Source organism: Vitis riparia, chromosome 3 (genome assembly GCF_004353265.1).
Source record: "Vitis riparia cultivar Riparia Gloire de Montpellier isolate 1030 chromosome 3, EGFV_Vit.rip_1.0, whole genome shotgun sequence".
Lineage (NCBI taxonomy): Eukaryota > Viridiplantae > Streptophyta > Magnoliopsida > Vitales > Vitaceae > Vitis > Vitis riparia.
The window spans coordinates 10,852,725-10,876,837 of record NC_048433.1 but is presented as its reverse complement, the minus strand read 5'-3'; the positions used below and the strand labels follow the sequence as shown (position 1 = coordinate 10,876,837).

Genomic DNA, 24,113 nt, shown 5'->3' with positions numbered 1-24,113 from the left:
GTCATATCACTTCTAAAAGGGTTGATATTCAAATCCCATCCTTCCGGATTTCATATACTGACTCTATTTTCTCAAACTCATATGAAATGAAATGAACAAAATTCAAAAATCAATGGTGGCCATATATAGCTAACTAATTGTTGAAGATGCATGGTGCCCATGCTCATAAAAGTTCAAAGAGTTTCTTCACCATTCACTTCTATCGAGAGTCATCTCTCTTATTAAATTCAAGACCATTTATCTATCTTACCTACTAAACTTTTCTACATTACTGACACAAGTCAAATCACTCATCTAAAATTCTATATATATATATATATATATATATATATATGAAGGGGCGAGTGGCCCTCTACTTAATTTCTCTTGGTTTTCCACATCCATTGCCTCATCCACTAATATACAATTTCCCCATGCCACTTAGTCAAATTTGATAAGCAGCAGATTTGGATGCAAGTTTATGTGTGGAATCTAGGGGAACCAGATGATAATTATGTCAAGTTTTATCCTTTTTATGGGGTGTCATTTCCACTATAATGTCAACAATCTTCCGTACTTTCTCAAAGCGATTACCCATTAAAAAAAAATGTTTACACAGGAGTATGAAATCAAAATAGCATTTAAAAGGAGGTTTTGTTTCAAAAAATTTGAGGCAATTGAGAGTTAGAAGTAGTAGGATTGAGGGTACTCGGCTTGGGTTAAGTATAATTATATTTAAATCAAATTTGTCGACTTGGATAACCTTATATAATAAATAGATTTTTTTTAGGTGAATTTATATCATATGAATCTGATCAGAATTAATCTATTTAATAATAGTGTTGATTAATCTAATTATAATTTTTTATTATTTAACTCATATATGAGTCATTACAAATTTATCTTGGATAAGGAAATTGTTAAGGTACCATAATGATACTTACCAAAGTCCAAATCTAAATCGACGAAAATGTATGACGAGATTTATGTTATTAAATATGGATATAAATAAAGAATATAAATAAATAAGACTAAAGTATAAAAATACAAACAAATAAAATTAAGGTCAAAGAATAGGACTTTTAAGGAAAAATTAAAGAGTTTATCTTCTAAGTTGTAACACCAAGGAACCCAGCAACTAAATATGATACTACATTACACATGATACGCGTGAACATCTCCTCCATTGTTTAATTTATTTTCAAATCTCAACCCCATGTGGTTCCATCACAACTTCTTTACCAAGAGATTGACTCCATTCTCGGTCTCTATCACCAGCCCGAATGCAGTTGAGTGTTTATAATTGGGGGAGAAGGAGAAAGAGAAATTAGAAAGTATCAAACTTATCAATATCTTAAGCTCAACCATGGCCAAGTTCTGGCCAAGGCATTGTTGGGCTCCCTCGTATGTGAGGAAGTGGGCCTCATATGCTTGGGGACCAAGTTAGTTACATTAAAAAAAAAAAAAGATCAAAAAAAAAAAAAAAAAAAAAAAAAAAAAAAAAAAAAACAAAGAGAAAAGAAGAGAGAGAGGAAAAACACATCTGCCCAGATTTCATTAACAAGTTGATCCCGCTTCATCTATGGTGTGATCAAGTTGAAATTTGGAGGAGAGGTTTGAAACTTAAGTAGCTACAATCTAAACAGTGAAGATTAATTTTTTGGGCTCAAGAACTGATGTTACTACCCGTGAATAGTAACAACGTTTTTGGTATACTTTCTCCAATCATTTTTGTTTTTTCCAAGAGAGATTGTATAATCCAAGGCTATATGTGCTCTTGATGTATTTGGCAGCCTCTAGAGATTATTCTAGAAAAGACAGGTGTAACCCATTATTGTTGATAGTGGAAGTTTGAATTGGACTAGGCCCCATGATTTTTCCATTCGCATTGAGGGGTTTTCCATGTAAAAATTCTAATGTCTAATTTATTTTTTCAATTGCATGAGTTTATTTATTTATTGCTGCTAGTTGATATTGCCTATTTAGTTTTGCACAAAGAAATGGTATAAAAATTCTGGTGTTTGTTGGAATATTGTGAATTCACCTTAACAAGTTGTATCAGAACCAAGTTGATTATTAGTGGGATCTCTTGTGTGAATTAAATGGAGGAGTTTGGCAGTGGAATGATTAAACTCACAACTTCCAATTATTCAATTTGGAAGACTAGAATGGAGGATATTTTATATTGCAAAGAGTTGTTTAAGCCAGTTACTACAACTGAGGATGAGTGGAAGAAATTAAATAGGAAAGCCATTGGACAAATTAGGTAGTAGGTTGATCAGAATGTTTTTCATCATGTAGCTAAGGAAGTTGCTGCATATAGCCTTTGATAGAAATTAGAGAGTCTTTATTAAAGAAATACTGCATAGAACAAAGCCTTTATGATAAGAAGGTTTGTGAATTTAAAGTACAAGGATGGTAATAGTGTTGTAGAGCATTTCAGCAATTTTCAGGGACTATTGAATGAGTTGTCTACCATGAAGCTTGAGTTCGATGATGAGGTACAAGCTTTACTTTTGTTGAGTTCCTTACCAGACAGTTGGGAAACTTTGGTGGTATCCTTGAGTAATTCAACCCCAAATGGTGTGATAACTATCAACATGGTAAAAGACAATATGTTTAATGAAGAGGCAAGAAGAAAAGAGTTAGGTATTTGCTCTAATACAGAAGCACTTGTTACAAAGAGGCGGGAGAAAAGTAAAGGTTGAAAACCTTCTAGTGATTATAACCGTGACAAGTCAAAAGGAAAGTCAAAGTCCAAAAAAAGATAAAGTGTTTTTACTATAACAAGCCAGGGCACATTAAGAGAAAGTGCAAAAAATTCATAAAAGAACAGTTTAATGGAAAATGTGAAGAACAAAAAGAGGACAAAGACATTGCAGTAGTTGCATCTGATGGTGATACAATCATTGTTTGCGATGATGCGTGTGTAAACCTTGCATGCTAAGATTCCACTTGAGTGGTTAATACAGTAGCGTCATTTCATATCACTGCATGTAGAGATTTCTTCTCTTCCTACACTAGTGGCAATTTTGGTTAGATTAGGATGGGAAATGAAACAAAATGTGAAATTATTGGCATAGGAGATGTAGAGCTAGAAACTAGCATTAGGTGCAAATTGGTTCTGAAATATGTTACACATGTTCCTGAAATGCGCTTTAGTTGATCTCTGTTGGGAAGCTTGATGATGAGGGCTACCATAGTCACCTTGGAGAGGGCAAGTGGAAGCTTACTAAGGGTTCTCTTGTTTTAGTTAGGGGAAAGAAAAACAACACTCTCTACAAGACAGAAGCGAGACTAGTCAAGGGAGAGGTGAACATTGTTGAGAATGAAGCTTCTACTAAGCTATGACATAAGTGGCTTGGTCACATAAGTGAAATGGGACTTCAGGTTCTTGCCAGAAAGAAGCTTCTACTAGTTAAAGCTACATCATTATTACCTTCTACACATTGCCTGTCTGGAAAGCAAATTAGAGTTGCATTTTGTAGATTTCCTTCACGTAGAAAACCAGATATTCTTGATTTAGTTTACACTGATGTTTGTACTATGCAAAGTAATACTTTGGTGGTGCACATTATGATGTGACTTTTATTGATGATCATTCAAGAAATGTGTGGGCATATGCTTTGAAATCCAAAGACTAGGTACTTGATGTATTCAAAGATTTTCATGTGAAGGTTGAGAGGCAAACTAGCAAGCAGTTAAAATATGTCAGAGCAAAGAATGGTGATGAATATAGGAGGCCATTTGAGCAATACTGCAGAAGTCATGGCATCAGGCTTGAGAAGATGGTTCCTAAGACCCTGTAACAAAATACTGTAGCTGAGAGAATGAATAGAACCATCTGTGATAGAATCAGGTGTATGTTCTCTCATGCAAAATTGTCTAAGTCTTTTTGGGGTGAGGCTATGAGGACAACCGTTGATTTGATTAATTTGCCTCCATTATATCTTTTAGAGGGTGATATTCCAGAGAGGGTTTGGACATGAAAATTTGTTTTCTTCGAGCACTTAAGAGTGTTTGGTTGTAGGACATTTGTTCATGTTCTTAGAGACAAGCGGTCCAAGCTTGATAGCAAGACTAAATAGTGTATCTTCCTAGGTTATTCAAATGAAGAGTTTGGGTACAAGTTATGGGATTCAGCTACTAAAAAGATTATAAGAAGCAAAGATGTTGTCTTCTTCGAAAATCAAACCATTGAAGACTTGGATTGGGTTAAGAAGCCAAAGCCTTTCAATAAAGAATAGGTTGATTTGGGTCCAGTCTCTCCTAACTTTATGGGACATAATGAACACAGGAAAGTTGTGCAAGAAGAACAAGTTAATACAGTTGACATAAATGATGAGTTTGTAGTAGATGATGTAGAAGAAAATTCTACAATTGAGAATGATGGCTTAGAATAGTAGCAAGAACAAGTTACTTCAGAGTTGCCTATTGAAACACAGTTAAAAAAATCTACTAGAGAGCGTCAACCTTCCATAAGGTATACTAGTGATGAGTTTTTGTTGCTTTCTGATGAGGGAGAACCAGAAAATTATTAAGAGGTTCTGTTGCATGACAAGAAAAAAAGTTGTTGAGAGCTATGCATGAAAGATGAAATCCTTGCATAAAACAACACTTATGAATTGATGGAGTTGCTTAAGGGTAAGAGAGCATTAAAGAATAAATGGGTACGGAAAAGGAAGCTTGAACCAAATAGATCACAACCAAGGTATAAGGCAAGATTGGTTGGGAAGGGTTTTAATCAGAAGAAAGGTATTGACTTTGAATAGATTTTCTTGCCTGTGGTTAAGATGTCTTTGATCCAAGTTGTGTAAGGCTTGGCTGCCAGTATGAATCTATAGATTGAATAGCTTGATGTGAAGGCTGCTTTCTTCCATGGTGACTTAGAGGAGGAAATATATATGGAGCAACCAAAAGGGTTTACAATCAAAGGCAAGGAACACTTAGTGTGTCGACTGAAGAAGAGCTTGTATTGTCTCAAGCAGGCACCGAGACAGTGGTACAAGAAGTTTGATTCCTTCATAGTTGAGCATGGGTATGATAAAACTGCATCTGACCCTTATGTTTTTGAAGAAATTCTCTAGTGGAGAATTTATTATTCTCTTGCTATATGTGGGTGACATGCTGATTGTTGGTTGTGATACTGGTAAAATTGATAAACTGAAAAAGGAGTTGAGCAAGTCCTTTGAAATGAAGGACTTGGGGTCTGCAAGTCAAATTGTTGGTATAAAAATTTCTCGAGATAAGACGAATGAAAAATTGTGGCTATCTCAAGAAAGCTATATTGAGAAGGTTTTAGACAAGTTCAACATGGGCAAAGCAAAACCAGTGAGTTCTCCACTTGGAAGTCATCTAAAGCTAAGTTCTAAACAAAGTCCTTCAAGTAAGAAAGAAAAAAAAGAAGTGCAAAAAGTGCCCTATGCATCAGTCGTGGGTAGCTTGATGTATGCCATGGTGTGCACGAGGCCTGATATTGCTCATGCTGTTAGAGTTGTCAGTAGGTTTCTTTCTAATCTTGGAAAAAAACACTAGGTTGTAGTGAAATGGATTCTCAGGTATCTGAGGGGTACTTCTAAGACATGTTTATGTTTTGAGACTAACAAACCTGTGCTTGTAGGATGCACAAATGTAGATATGGATGGGGATGTTGATTCTAGAAAGGCTACTTTTGGTTATTTGATCACTTTTTTAGGGGAAGTAGTGTCATGGCAATCAAGGTTGCAGAAATGTGTTGCTTTGTCGACCACAAAGGTTTAGTATATTGCAATCACTGAAGCTAGCAAGGAGTTACTGTGGATGAAGAAGTTCCTACAAGAATTGGGTCTACAGCAAGAAAGGCATCCACTCTACTATGATAGTCAGAGTGCTATTCATCTCAGTAAGAATCCAACTTTTCACTTTAGATCCAAGTATATTAATGTGAGATATCATTGGATTCATGATGCACTAGAAATGAAATTGTTTTGCCTTGATAAAATTCATACTAATGAGAATGAATCAGATATGATGACAAAACCTATACCTACAGAGAAGCTACAATTCTGTAGAAAGCAAGCAGGCTTGGTAGAGTCCCTCACATAATCGGGAGGGGGAAATTTGTTGGGCTCCCTCATATGTGAGGGAGTAAGCCTCATATGCTTGAGGACCAAGTCAATTACATTAAAAAAAATCGAAAAAAAAAATAGAGAGAAGAGAAAAGAGGGAGAAAAATACATCTGCCCATATTTCATCAACAAGTCAATCCCGCTTCATCTATGGTTTGATCGAGTTGAAATTTGGAGGAAAGGTTTGAAACTCAAGTGCCTACAATCTGAATGGTGGAGATCAGATTTTGAGCTCAAGAACTGATGTTATTGCCCGTGAATAGTAACAATGTTTTTTGTATACTTTCTCTAATCTTCTTTGTTTTTGCTAAGAGAGATTGTATAATCCAAGGCTATATGTGCTCTTGATGTATTTGGCAGCCTTTAGAGATTATTCTAGAAAAGACAGGTGTAACCCATTATTGTTGATAGTAGAAGTTTGAAGTAGACTAAGTCCCGTGGTTTTTACCTTTGCATTGGAGGGTTTTCCCGTCAAAATTCTGGTGTCTGATTTATTTTTTATGTTGCATGAGTTTATTTATTTATTGCCACTAGTTGATATTGCTTATTTAGTTTTACACAAAGAAAAGGTATAAAAATTTTGGTGTTTGTTGGAATATTGTGAATTCACCCTAATAGGCACACCCTTGGACCAACCTCGAATGACATGTACGGGTGGAAGCTAGCAGGTGCCTATGATCCCATTTGTGAACCTATCAGGGTTGAACTTATGCATGTCGGGTCCCCAAGTTTTAGGGTCTATGTGCAGTGTCACCACCAGGCTCCATACCTTCACCCCCTTTGGCACTTTGATGCCTCCAAATTTCATGTTTGCTAAGGCCTCCCTCGACACCACTGGTACTAGTGGGTAGAGCCACAGTGATTCCTGGATAACCATCGTCAGCTACAAATCCGAATCAAACTTTGCAGATACCACACAATAATTTGATATATATTGTTGACTCATCAGCCTAACACTTTGACATATAAACTAATAAGTTTAGGTAAGTAGTACCTATTTCATCTTGAGGATCATATCAACATCTAGAGTTCTACCCTTAGCTCACTACTTCATTACGAACCTAAGACTGCCAATCTGGATTTGCACCCAGGAGTATGAGGCACCACCAGAAGACACTATAGTGGTCTCATAGGCAGCTAAGTAGATGTTCTTGTAGTTGTCTAACTATGAAGTTATCTGTTTCTTCTTGGCTTAGATCATTGTCTTAGCTCAATCAAGAACCATATGTAGTAGGTCATTTTCATGGGTAGCCAACTCCTTTCTCTCACCATCTTTAGAATCAAATTTCAGACATCCCTTTTAAGCGCCTATGCATCCCTGTTGTTCTTGGTAGGGATATATATGTGAAAGTATCATAAAATCGATATGATCTTTTTTGGAAAATAATTGATATGATCCTGGTCTTGAAGTTATATGGGAGAAAGCTTGGTACCCAGGAATTACTGAATATTTTTTTCTTAGACATGGCCTTTTGGAGAGCCCCAAGCCTCTAGAAATCTATTCCCCTTTTTGTGTAATTGCTTTCAAAACAAGCTCTAGAGATCACATCTCCTGAGAATCTTCTCATGTAATCGTTGATTCTTATGTCTGCAATTCCATCCTCTACCTTGACCTTACTCCTCCATGAGTTCAACATTGTCTCTACTGACTCCATAGTTCGGCTTATCATTCCTGCAAGCGTTGGAAATGGATTGACATATTAGGCTTCCAACAAGCAATAAATACATTAAGAAAACTTGATTAGTTTAGAAGAAAAATAGAGATCATCACATGGTAATTCATACCTTGACCTTCTCCATGTACAGTTGAGGAGCAAGGATTTTTCTATTATAAGCCCAGATAGCTCCATTCGAGGTTAGAATGCCCTTGCCCCAGCAAGGAATGAAGCTCTTTCTATTGGTATGAGGGCTCCCCAAGTCCAAGGATGTGCATGTGGTAATTTATCTAATAATATCAGGTTGATTCACATGTAATATTTGTTTGTTACCAACTGAAAACATGAACACTTCACCTGTAAATTAAAAAAATAGTAGTATATTCAAGATCAGATGTCACTAGCCAACCAAACTATTGGCCTATCAAATCTCGATCAACTAAATTCCATGGATGACTACTACACATTTATTAATTGAGCAAGAAAGTTCAAAGTGGGCGACCATGGTAAAGGACCCTTTTGGGATTTGATCAATTTGCAGAAAAACAAAAATTAAAATCTGCTATCTATAATTAACTATCTATGATCATGAAGAAAGATGAAATTTGAATGGTACCATATTTTTTCTCCACTGCTCGAAAAAAGGGGAATATAATAGCAGCATAGTTGTGAGTGTCAGTGGACGATTCCTTCACTACAACGGACAGTGACTTCTTGATCTCCCTTATGTTACCCAGCAAAAAGATGGTGGCAAGCCACTAATCCCTTACTCCTTACAATAGATCTCAGCTTTTCCGGCTTCACCACCAGAGCATTACATAGGCGAAAGAATAGTCTTAGAATACCCACCAAAGTTAGAGATATGACCTTAACAACCATAAAAGCCTCCACTTCCCAAACCCTAATTCCTCTTTATCCCTACAATAAAATCTCTCTCTCTTTCTCTCTCTCTCTCTCTCTTTCTCTTTCTTTCTTTCTCTCTTTCTTTCTCTCTCTCTCTCTATATATGTGTGTGTGTGTGTGTGTGTATTGATGAATAATAAGGCTTCCTGGTTACCTTTTGAAATGCCCCAAGATCCAGATTGGTTGTTTCACTATCCTAATTTGTAGCTTTAAGTCATGAATGGAACTACAAATACGAGAACCATTCATTTCTCACATCATAAGAGCCTTGACCTTCATTTCATGGAGAAAACTAGGAATAACTTCAAGAGATGACCTTTTTATTTTTTTAGAAGAATTATATTCTTACTCTTTTGTTTCTCAGAGAGAAAAGAAAACATACATATATATATATATATATATATATATATATATATATATATATATATGGTTTTCAAGGAGAGAAGAGCCAAAATATCTCTCTTTCTGGTTTTTCAAGGAGAGAATTTTCACCAAGAGAGTTTTCACACAGAGAAAGAGAAAGAGAGAGAGAGAGAGAGAGATAATTAAAAAAAATTATTTTATTTATTTTTAATAGTGATAGTTTTTGGATAGTTTTAAAACTCTTAAAAACTACTCCCCATTTTCTCATTTATTTGGATCGGGTTGGGTCAGCCCACTTGGGCACCCAAACCCAACTCCAACATCTCCCACTTCCACAAGATGGGTTGAACTAGCCTGATTACTCATCCAAGTCTATTCTATTCCACTTTTGAAGGTAATTCATATAGGCAAATGGGTCATGTTACTATGCAAGCACACCTGCAATTTGGGAGCTTGTGGACCCACATTTTTCACGTACGTTCCCACTCAATGGTAGAACTCTTTGTTATTGGTGAAAAATTAGTTTTGGAAAAGTTGGAATCGCTATTATTTTATTTTATTTTAAAAGGAAAATAAAACAAGAAAGAAAACCCTAAAAAAATGAATCCATAATTTTTGGAAAAGCATGTCTTTGAAAAACCTGAGTTTAGGTCCGGGGATTAGGTTACCTATTGGGAAGGTACCTCTAAAAAGTAGCACCCTCTAAGCCTTATAGAGGTCCCTACTGACCAAGTTGAGGGAAATATGACAGTTAATTGGTTGATTATAGATACCTAGGTAGACTAAGTGATTTCAAAAATAGCATGTCTAACAAGAAAACCAATCACAATCATAAAAAAGATTTAGGGTGTATACTTGGACTGCTTCTTAAGCGCTATCACAAGACATCAATGGTTAGTTTGGAAAATAAAACGCACAACATGTATTTTACCATAGTCTCCTAATCAAACATGGCAAGTTAAACAAACAATCAAAAAGATATGTTGAACAGGTTGACAATCGCATACAAAGCAATACACAACAATCATATATAAAGCAATACATAATTTATGGAATTAAGATACGAAGGCACGAAACATACCTGAATAGCATAGGTAACTTGTAACGTTCTTCCACAAGACATGAGGGGTTAGATAATAAATAATAAAATAAAGAAATCCTAGCATGCTTGTTATCTAATTAGCATAACAAAAATGATCAAAGTATACGAAATCATCAATTATTACATACATTTTGTATATAATTCCTAAAAAATAGATAGATATGATTACTACAAGTAGCAAAGGTGGCAACAAAGATGAGTTTTGAAAAAATGATTTTATGTAGGGTTTTCACCAATTCCCCAATTCATATACACAAATCTAGCCTAGAATTATCCCATTTATTTGGGACCACAAGCTTGGATTCATGTCTTAATCAAAACCATAGTTTTTATTGAAAATTGAGAAAGATGCAAACGGATCAAAATATGATTGCATTTTATTTTTAAAAAATGAGATTTCGATTCTAAGGACTCTAAATGAACTTTTGAAATGCATTTTAATGAGGAACATTTTGAGAAAAGGTTTCTTCTTGAGAGGAAAGAAATCATTTACAAACGACAATACTCAAGGATCAAACATAGGCAACCCAAAGGAAAACAAAATCATACAGTAAAATTTTAGACAACCAAGCCAACTAAAGTGATAAGAGTAGGGTCAACCTTCATGAGTTTCCAATGGCCTTCAAAAGAGGGATTTGACCAATTATCACTAAGGCAAAAAACTAATGGCTTTCAAATCAAACAAACTAACAAAAATATTAACCAAGACTAACATCTAGAATTCAAGAAGTGCATGAACTAAGATAAAAACCAATCAAGGATTAAACCAACAAAAACATATGGAGATAATAACATGGGATCAATTAAAGTAAATTAACACTCAAACAAAATATGATGAATCAAAAACCAAAGTTTAACAAACTTGAAAATATGAAAACAATAATATGTAATTAACTAGATTGATTAGCTAAAATTTTAGAAAGCTCAAACTAAATATTAATAGATCAAAATTAAAATTACTAAACTCAAAACACGAAAACAATAACTTGTGATTAACTAAATTAACTAACTAAAATTATAATCAACTACAAAATTGAATATTAAATTCTGGATTGTGGATTGTGGAGATCCTCATTAATCTTATTTGAATCACAGTCTCTCTAGAGATTTTTCGAAACGTTCCCCTTATAAATTCTGGCACTTCTACTCTCTTATTTCCCATGATGCCAGTTGAATAAACGTTTTTAATGACTGATCCCCTATCAATGGAAGGGAAGTTTCTAATCAGCATGCGTACTTGTACCCTTGGAGATGCAAGCGGTGATTCGCCCCTCCAATCATGGTGCTGTTGATCATGCACCAATCTAGACTCTGTTGATAATGCAACCCTCTGAATGACACCCATGTTGGCGAGTAAAAGGAGTTGATGCAGATTTTCGATGTGCTAATGGAGTGGAGGAGATAATGGCGTGTTCTTAGAGTCGGGATGCTGATGGTGGGTTCTCAAAGTGGCCACTAATCCCATGCATGATGGAGAGAAAAAAACCCCATGGTGCGGTTGTGGTGTGCTCCTTTTCAGCTGTGCACGTTGCCTTGTGGAGTCTTCAAAGTGTCAGCCTTTTTTTGTTTTTCCAAGCCGTTCCTCCTTAAGATAGGTTTATGTGCTTTATGGCTATCTCCAAACTGGCAGCCTGCTGCCTTTTCCCAATTGTGGTTGTCCCTTTTCAAGGCGGCGCGTGTTCTCCATCCTTATCAACATGTCACCCCAAATTCTCTTATCTATCAAAAAAAAGAAAAGCGCATGCAGCCATGGATTTTTACTCTAGACCCCTCTCAAAGTCTTGAGTCTTCATAAATCCTTCTCAAACCGTGTCTTCATCTCCCTAGAATCCCCTTAATCTTCATATTTCTTTTTCCAAGCTCCCCCCGAAAAAAAACCCTTCCAAGGAAAGTCTCACTTTTCTTAAACTCCTATGCCATCTCAATATCTTTCATACCAAAACCAAATCATCCAAATTTCAAACTCCCCTAAAATATCTTCCAAGAGAGTCCACATTAAATCATAAATTTAATGATAAAACATAATGAAAATACATTATTGAAATAAAATAAAAGGAAGATAACAATAAATAAACAGTGATTGATAATAATAAATATATAAATAAATAAATAAAAACTAAACCACACAAGCCATGCAACCATGCAAGCCATACAAGTCACACTAAAAATGTCTAATGGGCCAAGTGTGCCTAAGTGACCTAGGTAGGCTTAATATGTCTTAATGGGCCTAGGTAGTTTAGGACAATGTCTAAGTGACATAAAGTGATCAGGACATTGTCTAAGTGACCTAAACATGCCTAAGTGTGCTATCCTAAAAGTGCACCTAAAAGCTATCATAAAAAGGAAGGAAAAACCTAAGTCTAAATTAGGACTACTTAGAGTCACAATGGGGTTAGATAAATCCCTCAACCAAAGTCTCCAAGGTGGCTAAAAAAAGGTAAGTAGTATGAGTAGCAATGGACCACCAAGGAACTACTGTGGAGCACTAGAAGTAAACTTAAAGACATGTGCTAAAGGAACAAAATTGAGGGTCTACAAATATGCCCTTCTTTGGCAGAGATCACAAGTGTAGAGAATGTGAGTTGAAATACGAATAATGAGTAGAACGAAATGAACTATACCAAAGAACTAAAAGGAAAAGACCAGAAATTTTGTCCTAGCACATGAAAGGGGTAAGGTCAAAAGATAGGGTCACAATGACATGGATGGGATGACTCTATGTGGAGGGATGACAACAAAGAGAGAAAAGCGTATGATAAGTAGCACAAAGATGGAAAAGGATGAAAAGAATGATTCAAGGTCATGGATGGAATACATGAATTTGGGTCATGGAACTCTGAGCTTTATATGCTATGAATGACTCTATGTCGAAAACTAAGGGCTTTAAATGATATGGATGACTCTGGGTTAGAAGCTCAGGGCTTTAAATGCTATAGATGACTCTAGGTCGGAAGCTTAGGGCTATAGATGATATGGATGACTCAGGGTTGTGAACTCAGGGCTCTAAATGCTAAGAATGACTCTAGGTCATGGATGAGAATGAACAACTTTGGGTCGTGAGCTCAGGGCTCTAAATGTTATGGATGACTATGGGTCATAAATAAGAAGAACGACTCAAGGTCATGAGCTCGGGTCTCTAAATTCTATGGATGACTCTAGGTCATAAATAAGAATAACGACTCAAGGTCGTGAGTTGATTGATCGGTTAGAAAGAAAGTGCGATACATAAACTCTAGGTCAAACCACTTAAGGGTGACCAAATGATGAAGGCTCGGCTCAAGGTTGGAAAGGCTCCGGGTCTTTAAGGAAATGATAGCTCAAGGCTACAAGGCTTAGGGCCTAGAAGGAATGGATAGCTCAGGGCTATATGACTCAAGGCCTAAGGGAAAAAGGATAGCTCAATGCTAAGAGACTTTAGGAAATGACAGCTTAAGGCTACCAAACTCAAGGCCTAGAAGGAACAGATAGCTCACGGCTACAAGACTCAGGGTCTAAAAGGAATGGATAGCTTAAGACTATAAGACTTAAAGTCTAGAAGAAACGGATAGCTCAAGGCTATAAGACTCGAGGTTTAGAATGAACAGATAGCTCAAGGCTATAAGACTTAAGGTCAAGAAGGAATGGATAGCGCAAGGCTATAAGCCTCAGGGTCTAGAAGGAATGGATAGCTTAGGGCTACGAGGCTCAGGGCCTAGAAGGAACAGATAGATCAGGGCTACAAGGCTCTAGGTCTAGAAGAAACAGATAGTTCAAGGCTATAAGACTCAGGGTCTAAAGACTTTGAAAAAAAAACCCTACAAAAGTATAAATATGATAAGGATATTTTAAAAAAAAATATTTTCAAAGAAAGCTATGATAATTTGGTGGATTAAAATCATTCAAAGACTCACAAAAAAAGTACTATAAGACAAAAAAGGTACAAAATTAATCAGAATTTTCATCAAAGAAAATCTTAAAATGAACAAATAGAAAGAAAGAGAAAAATTGAAATTAAAAGTGTAATACAAAAAATAGCCTACTTGAACGGTTTTGATGATGGTAAAAAACTTTCTAATTCTCTCACTCTCTGACTTGAAAAAATATTGTAAGCATATTGGTAACATAAAAGAAATAACAAAAGAAAAAACATATTAAAGATGGTGGGTTAGTTAAGCATCACTTCTCCGAGATTTCCTTGATTTAAATACTAAACTTGAAATGACAAATTGTTAAAAAAAGAAGTTAAAATGATTAAATTTCATATCAAAATAGTACATAAATATTATGATATGAATAATAGAAAAGATTGATGTAATATTATTTCATGGATGAAATTAATCTTTATTATTGATCATAAGACAAAGTAAGTTTTTTAGTTGAAAAACATGCATGAGAAATGGATCTTTTAAGTGCCTTAATGAATGGTATAACATTTTATTAGTCGTTGTGATATTTTGAAATTGCAAATGGTGGGGGTAGTTTATTTATTTCTGGCACACGATGAGCAACTCCTTGAAAAAAAAACAAAAAAACCTTCAAACAAGCTTGTTGTTATTATTTTCTTGTATTGGCATTGCAGGTGGTGGGAATTTTTATTGTTTTTTGGTCATATGGTGAGCAATTCCTTCAAAGAATTGGGTATATATATATATTCCTAAGCATCAATGCATATATAGACTTTTCTAAAAACTTTAAATGGACTTGATGGGAAATAGGTAGGAGCTAAGCATCAATGCACATATATATATGCATTGATGATTCCTACCTATTTCCTACGCAATGTCTTTGGAAAAGTCTATATATGCATTAATGGTTCCAACCTACTTCCTATTAAACCCATTTAACGTCTTTGGAAAAGTCTATTATGTAATCAAGGCTTTCATATCCAAAAAGAGTCCAAATAGGTGTTTTCTTTTCTTTTCCTTTTTATTTTTTCTTTACATGAAATGGATTAGTATAACTTCTTGAATTTATTGAGTGATTGTCATTGATTACTATATATTAACTATTATTAATATTAACTGAAAAAATAATTCATCTATATATTTTTCCTTTGTTGTTCAATTTATAGGGAAAAAATGTTGTTTCTTTCAAGTAAAGATTTATGTTTGTCTTCTAGAAATTGAATTTTCTTATGATAGTTTTTTTATCATTCATTAAGGTAGATTTCTCATCTTTGAATGATTCAAGCAACACAAATATTTCAACATATTTATCAATTACAGTTTTATGCATTCATACAAGAGCTTTTGATATTTTAGGGTAATATTATCAAATACACAAACATCCTTATCAAAATCACTATCAAAAGAAGATTCAATATGAGACTTAACATATACAACAAAAGCTAGATAGTTGTTTTGTTCACACTTGATATCTCTATGATTTGAGGTCTCACTGTCACTTGCATGTGTATCACTCCATGTAACTTGCATAGCTCCGTTTTCAATTTTATGCATTCATACAAGAGCTTTTGATATTTTAGGGTAATATTATCAAATACACAAACATTCTTATCAAAATCACTATAAAAAGAAGATTCAATATGAGACTTAACAGATGCAATAACAGTTTTGCACATACTATATATCTCCATGATTTGAGGTCTCACCATCACTTGAATGTGTATGATGTATCACTCCTTATAACTTGCATAGCCTTTTTCACGTCTCTTGGACTAGGATATTCAAAATCCATATGTTTTAGTCCATGAAACTCAAAATGATATTAATTTAAGAAGAAATACATAGAAAGCAAACATATTTTTCTTCAAAAGCATACTTTAAAATAAGAAATAGAAACTCAAAAATTATATCAAAATAAACATTCTAAAATTGTCTATGGAAAAAAAGGTAATAAAAGTATAAGACCTTTTCAAAAAAAGTGAAGAAAAATGATAGGAAAAAAAAAACAAAATTAGACAAGAATTTTTTTTTACTTTCTTTGAATATGATTCTGCATGAGAAGACTCTCCAAAAAAATTACAAAAGTATAAATATGAGAAGAATTTAAAAAAAAATAATAATTTAAATAAACTATGATAAGTGAATTAAAATAATTTGAGTAAAAAAATTACTATAAGACAAAAAAGATACAAAATTTAAAATAATTTTCATCAAAGGAAATCTTAAAATGGAAAAATAGAAAGATAGAGAAATTTTGACACTAAAAGTGTAACACAAAAAATATGTAGCTTACTTGAATGACTTTGATGATGGTAAATAAACTATCAAATTCTCCCACTCTCTAGCTTAAAGAAATATTGTAAGTATATTGGTAAGATAAAAAGAAATAACAAAGAAAAAACATAATATAGATGGTGGGTTGTTTAGTTAAGCATATTACTTGTCTGATATTTCCTTTGATTTAAATGTTAAACTTGAAATGACAAATTGTAAAAAAAAAAAGGAAAAAAGAAAAAGTTAATATAATTAAATTTTATATATTGTGTATATGCATTATGTATATATGCATTGATGATCCCATTTCTTATCAAACCCATTTAAAGTCTTTGGAAAAGTCCATAAATGCATTGATGCTTTGTTTCTACCTACTTCTATCAAGCCTATTTAATTAATGCTTTAAAGTCTTTGGAAAAGTCTATATATGCATTAATGCTTAATTAGTTCCTACCTATCTCCTACCAAACCCATTTAGGGGGTGTTTGGTACACGGGTAGGGAGTGGGAATAAACATCTCTTTCCTTTTCTCCTTTATTCCTATGTTTGGATAAATGTTAAGAAGGCGGAAATGAAATAAAAAATTATTCCGGAAGAAATCAAATCTAACTTATGAGTCGGATTTGCATTCATTAAAAGTAGGTGGTATTCTGATTCATTAAACCTATTTGATAATATAAAATAACCTAAATTACTATTTTACCCTCTTATCTTGTTCTTCAAACCGATGTTTATCTTCTTTGTAAAGGTAGAGATTCATTCATCATCCACTTCTTATCTTCTTTGCAAAGATAGAGACCCACTCATCATCCAATTCTCTGCAACAAGTGATTCTTCCAAATTGAATCAATTAAACCTTCCACGATATTTAAAAAAAAAAAAAATCAATTTCTTATATGTGTTTGCTACAACTAGGTTCTGAAAACTCCCTTCTACATCTTCGATCAGGTTTACCTTATTTTCTCTTTCTTCTTCTACTTCTTTATATGTGTTTCTTCTTCTCTATAAATTGATTAATTTTTTTTTTTAATTATTTGTTTGGAATCTAAATTTGAATTATTTAAAATTTTGATAAAAAAAGAATATTTAAAATTTTTAAGGTTATGGATTTTATCGGATATGATACTTGTTGAAAATTAGAATAAATTTGAATTCTTTTATTTCCTCTTTTGAAAATAGGAAAAACATTTGCTAGCTTTGAGAATTTAAATATTATAATAAATAATTTTTTTTTGAAAATATAATTTTATAACTACTTAAGCATGACAAATTATTCAAATTTTTAATAAAAATAATAATTGAATATTTGTGCATTAGGGTTATACGATTTTTATGGTTAATTTTTTATTTATTGAGTATATATATATTTTAGTCTTATTATTTAATAACAAAAACCTCTCAAATTTTATTTTTTTAAAAATAAAAGTAAAAATAAAAAAATATTTTAAATTATATGTAAGGATATTATTGTAAATTTATTTCTTTTTCATTTCCATTCCTATTATTATCAAACATTGGAATGGAAACAAATAATCATTCTAATCTTGCATTCATAAGTTCATTCAAATGTTAGAAATAGAATCATCAAATTCATTTCATTCCACTAAAAAATAGGAAAGGAAACAAAATATTATTTCCATTCCCTATTCCGACGTACCAAACACCCCCTTAAAGTTTTGGAAAAGTCTTATGTAATCAGGCTGAAGTCTTCTCAATTTCACTAAATACAGATAAGGTAAACATCCATGCATGGGCAACCATGCTCAACACTGATATAGGCTAGCTTTCATATCCCCAAAAGAGTCCAAACAGCTGTTTTTCTCTTCTTTTCTTTTTTATTTTTCCTTTACATAAAAGGGATTAGCATAACTTGTATACTGATATAGCTTTAGATCATGATCAAGTCCAAATTTACTAAATGATTATCATTGATTATCATATATTAACTAAAAAAGAGTGATCGACCAGAACATATATATATATATATATATATATATATATATAGATATATATTGATTCTCATGAAGAACAATGGAATTAAACAAATTCAAAATAGATAACAAACCCTGAAGCATAGGGCTATTTCCAACCGAATTAGCGTGTGTGCAATAGGGATGCGGATTGAGACAAGATTGAAGAAGATTCCGAGAACTTTGATGAGTCCGTGGAGTTTGAAAACTGGGTGTGGTTTCTCTCAGAAACGCTAGTGCTATAGGATGTTTGCAGCGTTGGAGGAGCATAACACATTGGCACAGGCATTTTTATAGGAAGAAGAGGCAGTAAAGCTTCAGAATTAAGGACACTCATTGCTTGCCTCATTGAAGGACGAGCATTGCAATCCGGGTGAGCACACCAAAGACCAACAATCATCAATCGTTCCATTTGTTGATCATCATAATCTTCAGACAGTCTTGGATCAGCTGCTTCAAGAAGTTTTCCTACGCCATAGAGGTCCCAAACCCACTCCACCAATCTGATCTGATTTTCTTCGGCCTTTGTTTCCATGGCTCTTCTTCCACAGCAAATTTCCAATGCAACAATTCCAAAACTGTACACGTCAGATTCCTTACTAGCCTTGCCTGTCATGAAACATTCAGGAGCCATGTAGCCCATGGTCCCCGCTAAAACAGTGGTTTGTGACCCTTTACCATGATCAACAAGCCTGGCTAGCCCAAAATCTCCAAGCTTAGCATTAAAATCTGAGTCCAGCATCACATTACTGGACTTGATGTCCCTGTGTACCACACACTGCTCCCATTCTTCATGTAGGTACAGAAGCGAAGAGGCCAAGCCTAGAGCAATTCTATACCTCATAGCCCATGTTAACAAGGTTTTTTCTTCAAAAAGACAGGTGCTCAAGCTTCCATTTGGCAACAACTCGTAAACCAATAGGAGCTCTCCTTTTTTATGGCACCAGCCCATGAGCTGCACCAAGTTCCGGTGCCTCAATCGACAAAAGATCTTCACTTCAGACGCATACTCCTTCATCCCCTGTTGGGAGTTCCTTGTTACCCTCTTAACTGCAACATAAGAGTTCAGTTCTCGCAAGAAACCTCTATAGACCCCACCAAACCCTCCCTCTCCAAGCTTCTCTCCCTCTGAAAAGTTACTGGTCGCAAGAGCCAATTCATTAAAGGAAAACTTCCTCGGTCCAGTACCCTTCTCAAAATCTTCGTCCATGTCTTGATCACTGTCACCACCGTCTTCTTGATATCCCCCAGTATTCCTCTTCTTCCTCAAGTAAAACCAAACCAATGCCAACCCACCCACCACAACAAATGCACAAACACTCAATCCCACCACAAGTTCTGTCTTCTTTCGCTCTCCTGGTTCTATACAACCGGGAAATTCCAAACTTGAACTAAAATTCCATGAGGAGATTTTATTTAGCTGGACGGAATCTCCTGTTGAGGCTGAGAAGCCAATATCAACAAATTCTGGTAGGATTCTCAGATCAACTTCGTAATACAGGCTTTGCGGCTGGGTACTTGTATTGGCCGTGGAATCAGTAATTACCACTACACTCAGATTTTGCGAATTAGAATTATAACTGATGGAAACATGATTTACCTTTCCATTGATAATATTGTTCGACCAATTCATAGTCTTAACAGATATCATGGAATTAATATTGATACCAACATGATCTTTTCCCGGATCCCCTAATGTGGCTGAGTTTGGATATGTATCAAACTCCACTGCAACAAAACGAATTGTGGTTGAGTTTGTCGCCGGAGTTGCGCTTGAATTCACCAGACCAAGGCTACTTCCGGACACATCTGAAGGCAGCTGGGTACCGTTAAGGAAGAAGGTAAGCCCATCCCCATAACTATTGTCCAGAAGAGAATTAATTACAAAGGAGAAATTGGTAGAAAAATCAGTTAGATTTCCGGAGGTCTTATCCCAAAGATGCAACTGTTCCTTATATATGGCTCGACCCCAACTTCTGTTAGATGTTTTGTCCCGCGCGTTGGTAGTCAGTTCGATAGCATCTGAAGAATACAGAGCGTCTCCTTCTAAGCGTAGCAGATCTGCGTTTTGATGAAAGCTGGTGATGTTGAAGGACATTGGAATTGAAGTCGCACAGGGCAAGAAGAAAATGGAAATCAAGAAGCAGAGATGAAAGGAGAGAAGTTTGTGAGATTCCATATGAGTGTTGCAACCACCCATGGTTGAGTACAGAGTCCTGCCCATTCCCTTCTACTTAAACATATCCTTTGCACTAGTCTTCCAAACCCGTACTTGGTCCTTTGCAAAAGAATTTTCAAATCGTCGCCAAAGACGAGAGTCATATTTTAAGAAGTCGCGCGCGTTGAAAATTATTTTGATTCCGTCAGTTCTTGCTTTGACTGCGTCTATAATAATATGTTTCATAGAGATGAATGTTTGAAACAAAGAAAACGAAAAAAACAGATTAATAATAACTGGACGGGAAAACTTGAGGAAGAATTACACGGAGAAAAAAAAAAGTGGGGAATAATAAAAAAAAATAGATTCAAAATTAATAAATTCTTTCCATAATTTAAAGATTTTTACTCATTTTCTTTGCCTATTATAAGATTAAATAATTTAAAAATATATGAAAATTTAATTAATTTTAATTAAATTTGAGTTTCTTTTTTATTTTTATATTCTCTTCTAAAGTTTTTCATTCATTTTATTTTGGGAAAAGTGGGATTTGAGTACTCACTAATATGAAAATATGTGAAATAACAAACCTCAATTTTTTAAAATCGGTATTATCTTTCTCGTTTTAAAAATAATTTAAAATATATGTGCTTTTTAATGAGTCATATAATAATTTCCTAAAATACCCATTTTACTTGTCTTGTCATTAACAACAATTGACTACTAATTTTTTCACATAAATGTTTCCCTTCTTTTATATATGTTCTTTATTATTATTATTATTATTATTTTAGATTTTTTTGTCTATAAACAAACATCTTATAGTAAGATGTAGTTTGAAGAGTGTGGACATTAGAAATAGTGAAAACACTAGTGGATTGTAGATGAGTTTGAGTTTTGCTAATAATAAGATTTGTGGTTTTTACAATTTTCTCTTTTGGATTTTTTTTTAGGGCAAATTGAGGTTAATTTCAAGTACTCTAGTTGTTTAGAGTATTTTTTTTTGTTTTTAGTTTCACCTTCGTAATATATTGTTGTTTCTAAAAGGTAGATGAGTTTAAGTTACCTAAAGAATGTTTGTTGATGAAGAGAAGGAAAAAAAAAAAAGTCCTTACTGGGTGTTTGTTCTCGGAGAAAAAAAGTCTCAAATAATGATAATTAACATATCTAATAATAATAATAAAAATAATAATAAACATATCTAAAATGACAGAAAACATTTACATAGAGAAGTTTAATTGTCAATTATTGTTGATGATATAGCGAGTAAAATAGGCATTTTAGAGAATAATTATAAGACTCATTAAAAAAGTGCATATATTTCATATTATTTTTATATAAATAAAGTTAATATTGATTTTAAAATTTTGTGGTTCTTTTTTCCGTATATTTTTATATTAGTGAGTTAAAACCTACTTTTCTCTTTTATTTTTGTGTGTAAAGATTAAAAAAATATACAAATTTTTAATTAAATTTAATTATATATATAAAATTTTATAGTAGATCAAGAGACAATTATCTTTTTTGCACTTTTTTTCATTGCCTCTTTTAGTATTTTCTATAAACAAAATTATGGACCCACATTTTATCCACACATGTGAATTGATATGTCCCCACTCAATGATAACACTTTGAACTATATGAAAAAAGATATTTTGAAATTTTCTTTGAGCCATTTTGAGTCATTACTTATTTTAATTATTTTTAAATGAAAAAAGAATAAGAAAGAAAACTTATTGTTTTAATTTGATAAATAATAAGTTTATCAAATAAAAATTGATTTGAAAGCCAAGTTAACTATTGAAAAGGTACAATAATAATAGTTATAACACCCCTTTAAACTTGTAAATCTACGGTTTTAATATATAAGTGGAAATAATTTGAACATTCAATTAATTAATCGATGGATACAAAAGAAATGAACAAAGCACAAAAAAATAATAATAATATATGCAATGGTATGATAACGACACATTACAAAATATACAAAATAATGGACAAAAGAATTGTACAAATTAATTTATTAAATTAACTGAAAAAAAAAAGTATTTTGAATCGCTTTTTATTTATAAGAAAATGTCTTTTACAATTTTTATTTAGAAAAAATAATTTTAAAATTTTTATTAAAAAAATTCAATCCTATAAATTATGATTTTACCCCTTAGGGGCATTACATGGGTGGTGTACTGTACAAGGCAGGAAACCCAATTTCAATTCCACAAAGTTGTATCTTTGCCGCTTCTTCATCTTTCACCTTTGCTTTGGCAACATTTGCATTGGTTGACACCAAGGATTGAAATATCGGTTTTTACGGATATATCGGTACTTCAATTTTACGGATATATCGGAAATATCGGAGAAATATGAGTGGATATTTTTTCATAAATATCGGTGGAGTGAAAATTATTTAAAATTAATAGGAATGCTTGAAAAAACTTCAAAAAATGATAAAATAAGTAATAATACACATTTTTAAGTTATCTTGTAAGTGTTATTGATATATATATATATATATATATATATATATATATATATATAATAAATTAGAAGAAATATCATAAATAGAGATATATTGGTATTCGATATTTGAATTTTAAAATAATATATGAATTTTGAAAGTGTATAAAGTTAAAATTGAGTTAAGAAATATTTAATTTTATTGAATAAAAATAATTTATATATAAATATAATACATATGAGATTGCAATAGTCCTTATACTAAGAAAGATATCGATGTGGTTTCATTATATTATTAGATGAAGGGAGTTCATCTGGTTGAAGACAGTATTTATTTAAAAATTTTAAAATATTTTTATTCAAATATATTTTATTATATTTAAATGAAAATTAAATTAATTTATATAAAATATATTATTTGAGATTTAATTTTTAAAATTTTATTAAAAATATGTGATAACAACTTTTTCTATTAATATTAATTTATTTAATAATCAAAATAAAGGTTGATAATTAATAATTATTTATATAGAGAGTGGAAAATTGTTCTCATGATTTTTTTATATATTTTATTATATTTTAAATGAAAAATTAAATTAATTTATATAAATATCTTTTTGAGATTTAATTTTTAAAATTTTATTAAAAATATGTGATAACAACTTTTTCTATTAATATTAATTTATTTAATAATCCAAATAAAGGTTGATAATTAATAATTATTTATATAGAGAGTGGAAAATTATTCTCATGATTTTTATTTTTTTATTTTTATTTTTTTATCTCCACTAAATCTAAAAATAAAAAATAAAAAAGGCACCCACTTGGCCACTTCTCTCTCGGGCATCAAGAACCCTTTTCTGAAGTTGTCCTCCAACGAGAGAATCCCTAAAAAAAAAGCCCTATTTTCCTCTGCTACTCTCAAATCTGAATCCTCGCAGGTACTAATCTAATCATGTTATTATTATTTTTTTTTTGCAACCCCCGTTTGATTCCCAAGAAAATCCATCCCCCATTCGATTTCCGAGAAAATTCATCCTCGTTTGATTTCCGAGAAAATCCATTCAAAACCCCAAAGAAAACAAAAAAAAATTGCTTTTCTTTTGCTCCTTGTGTTTTCTGGATCTGTTTTAGGGGTCTCTTTGCTGTTGTGCCATTGGATTTAAATTTCACGAACCCTAAATCCACGATTTTTGAGCCAGGCTGAAAAACACTGCGCGGGCTGGACTGGTAGGAAATATCGGGAAATTTTCCGATTTAT

The 24,113-nt window shown here is 33.0% G+C and overlaps 1 protein-coding gene and 1 pseudogene across 1 annotated transcript; both read right to left on the bottom strand.

Moving 5' to 3' along the window:
• Positions 1 to 1,206: 1,206 nt before the first annotated feature.
• On the bottom strand, positions 1,207 to 8,620 carry LOC117910938 (annotated as a pseudogene).
• A 9,658-nt stretch (positions 8,621 to 18,278) lies between these two features.
• Positions 18,279 to 20,654, bottom strand: LOC117910882 (L-type lectin-domain containing receptor kinase IX.1-like). The gene has a single exon (XM_034825063.1). The coding sequence runs from the start codon at positions 20,459 to 20,461 to the stop codon at positions 18,362 to 18,364; it is 2,100 nt and encodes a 699-aa protein (XP_034680954.1). The 5' UTR covers positions 20,462 to 20,654; the 3' UTR covers positions 18,279 to 18,361.
• Positions 20,655 to 24,113: the final 3,459 nt, after the last annotated feature.